The sequence below is a fragment of the Eleutherodactylus coqui genome, chromosome 1, assembly GCF_035609145.1.
Source record: "Eleutherodactylus coqui strain aEleCoq1 chromosome 1, aEleCoq1.hap1, whole genome shotgun sequence".
NCBI classification, from domain to species: Eukaryota; Metazoa; Chordata; class Amphibia; order Anura; family Eleutherodactylidae; genus Eleutherodactylus; species Eleutherodactylus coqui.
This window is the reverse complement of record NC_089837.1, coordinates 487098927-487111888: the sequence shown is the minus strand read 5'-3', so window position 1 is coordinate 487111888 and position 12962 is coordinate 487098927. Positions and strand designations below refer to the sequence as shown.

At 45.0% G+C, this 12962-nt stretch overlaps 1 protein-coding gene across 1 annotated transcript in view; it reads right to left on the bottom strand.

The window, feature by feature from the left end:
- The window catches only part of CWF19L2 (CWF19 like cell cycle control factor 2), a 149417-nt gene that overhangs the window by 58341 nt on the left and 78114 nt on the right, over window positions 1–12962 (bottom strand). The window contains exons 11-12 of the mRNA XM_066586248.1: window positions 9939–10064; window positions 3552–3689 (exon numbers count right to left, since the gene is read on the bottom strand). Coding sequence (XP_066442345.1) covers window positions 3552–3689; window positions 9939–10064 — 264 coding nt within the window. The remainder of the gene's footprint in view (window positions 1–3551; window positions 3690–9938; window positions 10065–12962) is intronic.

Below are 12962 nucleotides of genomic sequence, written 5' to 3'. Positions count from 1 at the left end.
AATTCTTTGCACTATCGGCGCAGCCTTTCATTTAGTACCCAGCGGCCTCTACTGAGCACAGCCGCTGGTCTGGCAATGCCACTTGCTTTCTTTTGCAGAAATGCTGCAGATTCTGCAATGGAAAATCCGCTGAATTTCCAACCTATGAGAATGTACCCTTAGTGCAGATGCCACACCTCACCAAATCCGCTGACGTTCCATATCCAAGGGATGTATCACATAGTAAAGCCGCGTGTTATCCCTACTGAATGACAATTTCCTAACAAAAAGCCAAATGTGAATCTCAGATTTTTACACTAGACTCTTTGAAAAGTCATGTTGGGATGGCCCATGATAAATCTGACACGTGTGAACATACACTTATGTCACAGATTTGTACCACAGATCATGGTCAGCCATAGCTATGCCCAACCCATGCGGTTGCACAGGGCGCTGGTCACCAGCTTGTGAGTGGGGTAGGGGGAGATATCAGACGAATGAAGGCAAAAGGAAATCACCCCCATACGTCCACCCAACAAGATGACCACCTTTCTCCATTAGGCAGCATCTTGTTGGGCTACATGAATCATCCACTTCATCTTCCTGGCTCTGTCTCCTCCTCTGATGTTCTGAGGTGCCACTATCAACTAAATGGTGCCCATGAACACAACTGCTTAGTTGTGCTACTATTTTTTAGGAGTTTGGTTCTGGCGTTAAAGCTATGTCCTGAGTTTAGTTGTTGCGACATATTAAAGTAATGAGCTTGGTTTTGCTACTGTATTCATGATCTCGATGAGCTTATTTCCGATGCTGTAATTATGCTATGAGCTTGGTTCCGATGCTGTATTTATGTTATGAGCTTGGTTCCGGTGCTGTATTTATGTTATGAGCTTGGCCACAGTGCTGTATTTATGTTATGAGCTTGGCTCCAGTGCTGTATTTATGTTATGAGCTTGGCTCCAGTGCTGTATTTATGTTATGAGCTTGGCTCCAGTGCTGTATTTATGTTAGGAGCTTGGCTCCAGTGCTGTATTTATGTTAGGAGCTTGGCTCCAGTGCTGTATTTATGTTAGGAGCTTGGCTCCAGTGCTGTATTTATGTTAGGAGCTTGGCTCCAGTGCTGTATTTATGTTAGGAGCTTGGCTCCAGTGCTGTATTTATGTTAGGAGCTTGGCTCCAGTGCTGTATTTATGTTAGGAGCTTGGCTCCAGTGCTGTATTTATGCTATGAGCTTGGTTCAGTGCTGAATTTATGCTATGAGCTTGGTTCCGGTGCTGAATTTATTTTATGAACTTGTTTCCAATGCTGTATTTATGTTATGAGCTTGGTTCCGGTACTGTATTTATATTATGAGCTTGGTTCCCGTGCTGTATTTATGCTAAGAGCTATTCTGCTGTATGTACGCAGCTATCTTCTTGCTTTCTGCACAAGCAGAATGCAGGCAAACTGCCTATCAGTGCAATATATATCACTCTCTTAGGACTGGGAGAAGGGGTGGGCTACATTGAAGAAAATCCAGCTAAGGTCAGCACTGTCGCAGATTTATCTGTTCTGTATAGGGGTGAAATATGTGGTGAATCCACTGCAGAATCCGCATGTAATATATGTACATTTTGCTGTGGAATCCCATGTGGACTCACTCATAGGCAGTACTTTTTTTTGTAGGATCCATGAGTAATCTTTAGGCCTCATGTCCACGGGGAAAATCAGGCCCGCTACGGATTCTCCATGGAGAATCCGTAGCGGGTCCCTCCTGCCCCACGGACATGAGGGCTGAAAATAAGAATAAATCAGAATAAACTCACCTCCCATCCGCTCCGTTTCTTCTCTTCGCTGCGGCGTCATCTTCTCTCGTCGCGGCCGGATCTTCTTTCTTCGGCTCGGCGGATGTGCATGATGACGTCAATGACGTGCCCCGCGCATGCGCCGTTCCGAAGAAAAAAGATCCGGCCGCGACGGAGAGAAGATGGCGCCGCCGCGAAGAGAAGAAACGGAGCGTGTGAGTAAATTCCGAATTTTGTCTCCCGCGGATCCGGACGGCTTCCATAGGCCTCAATAGAAGCCCGCGGGAGCCGTCCCCGCGGGAGACCCGCATGAAAATAGAGCATAGTCCAGATTTTTTCATGCTCCATTTTTTTTTTTAAATCCCTTTTATTGACGATCCGCGGGTATTTATCTATCCGCGGGTGGTCAATGCATCCCTATGGGATGCGGATCCGCGCGCGGGAGAAGAGTTAAAATCCGCTGCGGATTTTAATTCTTATTTTCCCCGTGGACATGAGGCCTTAGGGCCTTGCAGACTCCCACTGCTGGTAATGGAACATTTGCACAGGTTGGATTGTATATACCATATTATTTCCTCGGCATCAGGTGTACAGCAGCTGCTCCTCTCCTAACATGCAGCTTCAGCCAGGCAGACTGTAGACAGGGTCAGGAATCATAGTGGTTGGCCAATTTTTTTACTCAAACAGCTACGGTCTGAAGCAGATTCTCATTTACAAACCGTAACCGCAATAAATCTGTGTGGAGGCCAGCCTAAAACAGATGACATGCTACTGCAGTACCTCTGACTATGGGGTAATGTAAGTTCTTCTTGATAATGTCAGAAGTTTACAGATCTAGCAAAGTTTAACTTCACTTTTAACCCTTTCCAATACAGTGCCGACCCTGCACAGCTCCGATGCTGGACGAGGGCCTACAAGTATCTAACAGTATGCAGGACAGCGCTCCGATGTCAAAGGCTGTTCTGCATATTTATGTTACAGTATGCAGGACAGCGCTCCGATGTCAAAGGCTGTTTTGCATATTTATGTTACAGTATGCAGGATAGCGCTCCGATGTCAAAGGCTGTTTTGCATATTTATGTTACAGTATGCAGGACAGCGGTCTTTTGGAATCAACCATGCGCTTTCCCACCTGAAATAAACAAAAGGCTGGGGATTGTGCGCATGGCGGGAAAGTTGGATTGGAAAGGGTTAATGCTTTCTAACTTTCTGTGCCACCGTTTACTTCCCATTTTAGTACGGTAGCTGTAGGGTGGTTTCAAATCTGCATTGGAACCTTCGGTCGGAGCTGAAGATCTGGTTCAAAAAAGCAGAAGAAAAAGCGCTTTCCGGCATCTGAGCTGAAACTGAATTAACCGCATTATTGTCAATAGGGTCCCGTTCGGCGCGGTTCAGTCTGGAGACGGAAACATTCGACAGGGGGATTCCCCTTTCCTGGTCCTATAAGTCACCCTTACAATATTTTGTTGTGCTAAGATAATAGCTTTTCAATGGCTTAAGATAAGATAACTTGGCATAAAAAGTTATTACAGTCATATTAAACTTTGCAAAATTTGTAGAAAATATCCTGCTTTTACTGCTGTACTAAAACAGCAGGCAGTAAAGAGTAGCACCCTACAGGTCATAAAAGGTAGCGCACTGCAGATAGGTGGTGCCCTTGGTTAGGGTTGTCATATAAACCAAGCAGAACTTCTATGGTGAACTTATAAAGAAGGAGGTAAGCTACTAAGAACACTTTAGGGATCTCATGTTTACCGACTATATCGTTTTTTGCAGCATGGACATTACCTTGGCCGCCATTCTCAGGTATAGTTTGTTCTGATCCTCTGCTGTTCCCATCTTTTCCCTCTTGACCAGATCTTGAAGACTCTGCTGGTCATCATCTTGGAAGTAACGGACCCTCTCGTTATCAACATGTGTCTCAACCTGTAACACAAAGCAATGCATAACTTGTCTAAAACAGTCACTTTTTGATATCTACCAATGTAGAAAGAGCATGAAGGACCTCTGATGATGTCACTGTCATGTGATCAGGGGCGGAGCTCAGAGGCGCAGTGACTGATCACATGACGGTGACATCACATGTATTTTAGAGTCACTCACAGACAGGTGGTCAATCATTAGTATTTTGATTCCATAAATGTCTGGTTGATGCAGGTGCCACTTCTGGGACCCAACCCTGTGTCAACAATGGGAGCTCCCTAATCCTCTTTCAAAAATGTCCAAGATGAGAGCACCCCTTTAAACTAACTCCCATATGTTGTTTTAAACAGGATTTCAGGTAAATCTAAAACATTAAAGCGGTCTTCCAAGGCTTATATTATTGACGACCTATCTTCAGCATAGATCATTAATAGTTGATCGGCAGGGGGTTGGTGCTGATCCGCAGGCTCATTGTGAGCATGGACAATTTTAAAAAAAAAGGCACTGTCAACATTGCAAAAGCCCAGTTTGGTGCTACAGGCACAACTCCCATTGAATTCAAAAACCTGCAGTACCAAACTGGGCCACTGCACTACAGACAGCACTAAGATGCGCAAATGTAATAAGCAGTGCAAGTCTCATTTTCACGCACCCTATGCTGGCTGTAGACCACCTTTTGAAGTCTACGGCGGATCAAACCCGCAGTATATTTATGCACGTTTTCTGATGTAAATTATAGTGAATTTGACGGGCTGCATAAAAGTGTCGAGGGCAGAGTAAAAAGCTGAAAAGTCGCACTTTTCACATAAGTGGGACTTGTGCAAAGTTTGCGACCTTCCTAAGCACCAGTTTTTGCATAAGTGCTTTTATGCATCCCCAACCCCTCAGTCTATTCATATCTACATATATATTATATTAAGACTTCTATAGCTGCACATACATTTACATAGACTGATATAGATGCAGACGGGACTTGCGACCAGATCTATTCTGTTCGCAGAACTACAAAATATGTTCCCGCTAGTCGAAAATTAAAAAAAAAAAAATCACCACTTTAAAGGGATAAGATTACAAAAAAGTGGCTGCTTTCTTCCAGAAACAGCGCCACTCTCTTATCCATTGGTTGTGTCTGGTATTGCAGCTTAGTCTCATTTACTCGAATGGAGTTGAGCTGCACTACCAGACACAGCCTATGGACAAGAGAATGGCGCTGTTTCCGTAAGAAAGCAGAAACATTCTTGTACAATCCATTAAAGAAATAGTATAAAAATAAGTAAATCCCCACTAAATATTCAGCCGTTTTCTAGCTATATCTGTTTCCAGAGAACACGAGGGACCATTATTATAGAAACCATTATCGTTCCTCCACCCGGCAGCGTGGCTCCCGTATCATTAGGCAGATTTGCTCTTCAGAAGTCTAGGCAAACTAGGTGATAATCCCTCCATGAGCTGCGGGCCGGATAGTCACTGGTGACCTGTACATTTTTAAACACATGCCAAGTGGGTGCACATAAAGCCCCGCATATTTATGTAGGCCGTTAAATAATGGCGACGATGTAAAATATGTAAATGAGCACTGAATGACAAGCGCTGCCTATAACCGATAATTGGAGCGGTGCATAAAGTGCTCCGTTAATGTAACGGGAGCCGGTAGATTAATCTGGTGAACACTGCATGCATTGTGACTACTCCGGTCATGCTGATGGGAACATTTTCCAGGAGACGGACCTTGAATAAAGAAAAAATGCCCTCCGACAAAAATCGGCATTAATGTGAGAAATTCATATCATTAGAGAGAGTGGAATACATTTACATCTCCTTTCCGATCTACCGGACTGTGCTCAGCTTATGAGATGCACATAGACGGAAGCAAAAAGTGGAAACAGTGGCTCTGCATCAAGTAAAGAAGATCAGGACGACTGCAAAGGGAAAGGGACTAGTTATTTGTATAGCCCCAACTTCTGCAGCTCTTTCAGGTAATTACCCCTCACCAAGCTGGGTACTCATTTTGCGGACCTCAGAAAGATGGAAGGCTGAGTCAACCTTCAGCCGGCTACCTGAACTACACGGGAATTGAACCTGCAACCTTCAGGTCATGAGCGAGAACTTAGGAGTGCATACTGCTGCCTTAACACTCTGTGCACTATATACCCCATAGTCTGCTAATGTAAATTCAGGACTGCACGATTATGCATGGCTTTGAATCAAGAAAGCAGATATTTTTTTCCATGCTTCTTGTAAACATCTTCAAACTTCAGTCTTAGACATTCTTTGTTCCTTATGATCATCCCAGTAATGTTGGGTGCATAGCTCTTGCTTGACCAGTCCATTAACCCTTTCCAATCCACTGTCTGATCCTCTGAAGACATTATGATTTAAAGGGGTTGTCTCGCGGCAGCAAGTGGGGTTATACACTTCTGTATGGCCATATTAATGCACTTTGTAATATACATCGTGCATTAAATATGAGCCATACAGAAGTTATTCACTTACCTGCTCCGTTGCTGGCGTCCCCGTCTCCATGGCTCCGTCTAATTCGGATGTCTTCTGGCGTTTTTAGACGCGCTTGCGTAGTCCGTGCTTCTGCCTGGTAAATGGGGCCGCTCGTGCCGGAGAGCTGGTCACCGCGTCGTCATCGTAGCTCCGCCCCGTCGCGTGTGCCGATTCCAGCCAATCAGGAGGCTGGAATCGGCAATGGACCGCACAGAGCCCATGGTGCACCATGGGAGAAGACCCGTGGTGCACCATGGGAGAAAACCGCAGTGCAACCCTGGGAAAGGACCGGCGGCCATCTTAGGGAAAAGATTTTTAAAACTTCATATTTTGTCGGATCGGTGAGTAGCAAGCGGTATAAAAACCGCTTTAAATTGCTATTTTATGCCAGGGGGGTGACAGGGGGAATGGGCTAATGTAAAATTTTGATGTTTGCCGCGAGACAACCCCTTTAAGGCTGTACAGCTCCGATGTTGGAAGACATCTGTCGGGGATCTCTTATTGTATATTGCCAGCCTCTCTGCTGTTGGAGCCTATCCAACGTGTCACCTCATGCAGTACTGGCTTTAGCCAGCAGATAGCGCCGTTGTATAACAGCAGAAAAAGAGTAAGCCCCCTAGGAAAAGCAGGATACAAATTGGAATGGAAAGGGTTATGCCCCATTTACACAGGACGAGTGTCGGGCAAACGATGCCCGACACTCGTCCCTGTTTTTCCGCGCTCCCTGGGTCCTGCACGGGAGCTAGCAGACCTGGCTGGTTCAGGGAGCAGCCAATAGGGGGCGGGCAGTGCAAGAGATTTTTCTTCTCTCGCTCCCCTGTCCCCCTCCATTCACATAACACAGCGGCCATTCGCTATTCAACGGCGTCTGTTTAAGCTGAACGATGAGCTTCATCGCTGATCTTTTATGCAGCATCAACATCTGAGGACAACAGCAGCTTCATTATATTGTACACTTATTATCCATAACACTAAAACACCTGCCTAATATTACGCAGGTGTACCTTGTGCCACCAAAGGAATTTTGACCCATCAGGACAAGACCTGTGAAGGCATCCCGCGGTATCTGGCAGCAGATTCCTTAAAGAAGTTATATCAAGATCTACCATTATCCCCCCATCCACAGGACACAGGGAAAAAAATATATAAATCAGTGGGAGTCTGAGCCCTGGGACCCCCACCGATTCCCTAAGGTTCCCATATGAATGACAACGACAGTGCTGAGTAGGAGCACTTGACAAATACCGGCGCTGTCATTGAAATGAATAATGGTCAGGAGGGGTATCCTCACTGAATGAGGAGACTTATAAGGCCATGCAAGCTCCTCTGGAAATATATGCAAATAAGGAAACAGCCACAATACCTCTGCAGTGCCACCAATTGGATGGCAGCATTCCTGCAAATCAATGTCAGACCCTTTAAGCAAGTCTTTATAAGGCTTCATGTCCCCGGGCCCGAACGGATTCTGAGTGTGGAATCCCGTAGCGGATTCCTGCCGTGCCCGTGGCATGAGGCAAAAAATATATTTACTCCCCTGTCCGGACATGGCATCTGTCTCCTCGGTCGCGGCCAGATCTTCCTTCTTCTGCACAGTGGATGTGCTCGGCACGCTGGCCAGCGTGCATGTGCTGTGCCTTATTTCTTTTTTTTTAAAATCTCCTGCTTTCCCGTGGCACGTCCACAGTGTCAGCTGCGGGTGTGCCGCGGACCGGACAGCTTCCATTGACTTCAATGGAAACCGTCTCTGCAGGAGCCGCAGAAAAATGGAGCGTGCTGCGTTTTTTTCTCTGCGTGCGATCCGCACGCCGGGAAAAAAGTTACATCCGCATGCGAATGCCCAATGATAGTCTAGGAGCATATTGAACTGCGGATCATCCGTGTGGGTGGCCCACGCGGATTCTGCAATTCAATTATGCCCGTGGACATGAGGCCTAACAATGATTGGGAATTGACCACAAGCCAGAATCCATACACAGATAGCCGGTTTCAGGGGTTTTGCCCTTAATCAGTGTACAATAGGATTCTGGCTTTGCTATTGAGAGGCCTGTGACATGGGTCTCTCACTCACCTCCTAGGTGCTCTCCTTAAGAAGAAATGATACCCTTCCTGACCCACGTCACAGGCCTCTCACTAACCAAGCCAGAGACCTACTTCACACTCATGAGGGTCAAAAACCCGAAACAGCTGTCTGTGTATGAGAATTGACAACAAGCCAGAAAACCATTCCTTGACATAAAGACTTGTTTAAAGGGTCTGGCAATGATTTGCAGGAATGCTATAATCCAACAGGTGGCACTGAAGAAGTATTGTTCCATCTTCCCTATTTAAAATGAATGAAGCGCTCATGGGCATTCTCCACTCTATTCATGTGGAGACCAATGTGGGTCCCAGAGCTTGACCCAACCATCAAAAAGTTATCCCCTATCCTGTAGATCAGGGGTCCCCAACTCCAGTCCTCAGGGACCACCAACAGGTCATGTTTTCAGGATATCCTATGGTAAGAACACCTGTGGCAATGTCTGAGGGACCGACAATAATTACATCATCTGTGCAACACTGAGGAAATCCTGAAAACATGACCTGTTGGCGGTCCCTGAGGACTGGAGTTGGGGAACACTGCTGTAGATGGGGTGTAACTTTAGATTTTTGTACAACCCCCTTTTGTCTTTACAAGTTGCAGGTTGGGGACTCCATGAATTGGACTTGTTTTTGCAGTACATCCTACAGATAATCGATATGCTTGAGATCTGGGAAATTTAGAAGACACCACTTTGAACTCTGGCATGTTCCTCGGACCATTCCTGAAGACTTCGTGCAGTGTGGCCAGGAGCATTATTCTGCTTAAAGGGGCCATTGCCAGGAGGTAATACTGCTGCTGTGAAGTTGGTCTTGTACTACTATGCTTAGGCAGGTGATTAATCGGCGTATGCATGTCTGATACTCACACAGTGTGTTGGACTTGTAGATTGAATCTTTCTGTACCTAATTGGCCTTCGTGATAGATTCAGAAAAAAAAAAAAATTCCCCAAAAATCTATACTATAGTAACAAACTTGGACTGATTCTTCACCATAGTTGACTGACAGTCATAGACAAGGTTCAAAGTATGATTGTTTCTGCAGCATACAAGCTTACATACTGCCTATTATCTCAAAGATCTCCCATTTAGACTCCTCCGTCCATAGTACCTTACTATATCTCTCAGATATCAAGTTTTGGTGTTTATCTGCAAATGTATTTCTAGTTAGTTTTCTTTTTCAGGGTTTTTCAGGACTTGGATACTGATGACCTACTGTATCCTCAGGGTAGGTCATCAATATCAGATTGCTGGAGTTCTGCCATCCAGTATTCCCACCCATCAGCTGTTTGAAGAGGTTGCAGTGCTCAGGCGAGAGCCACGGCCTCTTCACTACATAGCAGTACATTGTTGTACATTTCTTAGTGGTGGTGCCTGGTATAGCAGCTAAATTGCATTAACTTGAATAAGACTGAGCTGCTGAAAGTCCATGTGACGCATGGACATGACATCACTGGCCTGAAAAGAGGCCACAGTCCTCACCTGCCTTGGCTGAACAGCAGACCCCAATAGATTTGATAATGATGACATACTATTTTCATTCCGGAAAACCCCTTAACAAAAAAAACCAAAACATTTTCCGGGACAGCTTTGCTGTATAGATTGAGATAGAATGAGCAGAGCCATCTCATGAAAAGTATCTATATCTCCGAGACCAAAAAGCACAAAACAAAAAAAAATTACCAGCTGCCTTTTTCTCCTTCCTCCCCTTGGCTCTGCAGAATCAGCCATGGAGTTCACTGGCCAAGCTCTCCCAGTGATGTCAGTTTTGACCAGTAGAACTTCTTGCTCTTCTCCAGCTCTTGATCTCTGCAAACAAATGAAACACAGAAACATAGTCATTTTCCAACTATTGTTTAAAAGCAATTCCCAATCTATGTGAAGAGGTAGAGAGGCCTGAGGGTTTCACCCATACTCCATTCATAAAAGGTATTTTCCAACAATCCTCCCCCATTAGTGATGCTGAATAAGATTTCCAATTCCATAAATTTATAATAAAACTTTTAAGGTGTTGGAACAGTTTGAGCTAAACATTTGCATAAAGTACTTAAGTGGCAGCACTGGACTTTTTCTTTCTGAAGTGGATATTAAATTATTCAGATGTGCAGAAGGCGTTTAACATTTATTGCTAATGAATCTCACTGTGTGTTTCTGCCCTTTAACAAAATGATTAGGCCTCTTCACTCGGGGGAGGGGTTTTTATGACAGAGGAAAGAAATTAAACCAAAAAGAACATTCGGAGTGGGGAGGACACGGCCATTATCTGGTGAAGAGCAGAAAATAGTGAGCGTGCTGATCGTCAAGTGTCCACACAGGGGAGGAACGGCATACAGAGATCCATGGCCACATAAAATCGGATAAGAGCACATGCATACTTGAGTATTTTTTTTTTTCCTCCATATTTAACCCTTTCACAGCTAGGAGTTTAGGGGCATTTTTTTGCAGTTTGGATCAACACCAATAAAACCTGAAATATAAAATTAAAAAATCCATACAAAAGGCACATTGTGAAAATGCCAGCCAGCACTTTACAATTATTGGTGCCTTCATGCAACTTTGTATCAAACAGTAAAGGATGTAAAAAAGTTTGACCCAAGCAGAATCGGAGATGCCCAGCACCTCCCAAAATAGTTTAAGATGTGCACACGTCAGGAAGTGTATGGTTCTTCCTTAGGGAAAGTACCTAGGAGGAGACGTATAAGGTCATGCAAGCTCATCTGGGCAATCTATGCAGATGGGAAGGTGGAACAATGCCTCTACAGCGCCACATACTGGAAGGCAGCATTCCTGCAAGTCAATGTCAGACCTTTTAAACGCGCCTTGTGACAATGACTGGGAATATAAATCAAAGGCTTATAGTCCCCAGTCATTATTACAAGGTCTAACATTGACTTGCACGATTGTTGCCTTCCGTAGGTGGCGCTGTAGAGGCATTGTTCCATCTTTCCATGTGCACGTCACATATGCCATGGCCAACACACACATATCTTCAAAAACCCAATAGATCTGTAGAGAACAAAAATCTCCACAATCCAGATGCTGGTAATTGTGTAATTTAATAAAAACCCTCTAAAGCATTTTATTTATTGATTTAACCTTAAAAAGGGTTGTCCAGTTTCAAAAACCAATTTTCATACACCCAATTATTGAATTAGTAAAGGGATTGTTCATTCTGTATTTTCCTCTCTTTACCAGCGTGGAGGACCCATTGATCTGAATGGGCTTGTAATGCTTCACTTACCCCGAGGTGGCGCCGCAAAATAATTTAACATACTGCCAGGTTTCCCCACAGATTACAGCTGATCATTGGGGGTGCCACTGTGGCCTGCCAATTGTCAAGGAACCCTTTGAACAAGTAAGCATTGTCCAAAATGGATAACCCCTTTAAGGGTACTGCCCTGATGAAAATAGACCAATGTCACATCTGCGATGGAAGCTCCGATTGAAGGTTCCGTCGCAGATCCGGCTCAAAATACCAGAAGTAGTAGTACTACATGTAGCACTTTTATTCCACCTAAAAGCCGGGTGCTGTTCAGTTCCGTGCCGTCCTGAGGGGGCGCCACTCCGCTGTGGGGATTCCACATTCCTGTTCCCTGGATGGAGCAGGAAAGCAGCACTGAGAGTGAAACCAACCACAGACCGAGTTCTTTGATGAAATTTTTTTTATCTCTAGTACCACTGAAAAAATAATGGAGGGGAGGAGTCACCGAATATGTATAAAAGTATCAACATACATATAAAATACACAAACAGCAAAGATGAAGTACAAGCAAAGGAATGAAGAAATGGCCCTGCTATTGTAAGGTGGACAACACTTGGCCCGAGGACCAGAAACTCAACCAAGAGGTGAAGCCGTGAAGAAACGAACAGATGCTACTCGGCGTCAGCGAGGGTGTTTAGTATGCCAGGAAACGAGGACGCAGACACAGGCCATGTAATATTACACAAGAGACGAGCTACAAGAGCACTTGGGAGACGGCGCAGACAGAACAATGACAACCGCTGCCGAGATTGCAGCATTATCCCATGAAAACCCTCTCGCTTTTATTTTATTTTCTAATAACCCGCTGTCCTCCCCGCTGATTCTCTGCGCAGAGTTTTCCCTCCGGAAACTTGTAAAAAAACTAAACTGAAGCTGCAAGACAATAAAGTATCTTATTTTGATTTTACAGAGCTTATCTAAAAAGGAGAAAAAATTAAATTGTATCTGCGAAAGTAATTAACCGGTAATTGCTGCTTGTGACATTGTATCCGATAACATCACCCAGGACCAACAATAGTTCTCATTTTTGGCATGAGTCGCTGCCGCCATCTTTTCATGACTTGTCCCTATCAGCCGCCACATGCGCTCCCCTCTGTCGATGTGTTCTGACCTCCTGCTGCCCAAAGGTGCAGGTGCCCGCAGCCTTGAAGGACTAACGGGCGATCCTGCATTTGTCCCCCCTCTTACCCCAGAGCATCTCAGGTTACATTAAGCACCTTCCCCCTAAGGAAAGAGCCTAAGCTTTTAGTCTTTGTCCAGCTGAAGGTGTTGTCCATGCGTGCCGATTTCCTGGTTAATGATTCTGGCTGTATCTCGACTACTCTGCATTCTCCATTCCTGACCTTGGCTTGCTGTATTGATCACTTTCCTATCTTCCCCGACTCTTGGCCTTCCTGTACCGTGCTGAACCTGGATCAACAAGGGGTGTGCAAACAGGCTGAACT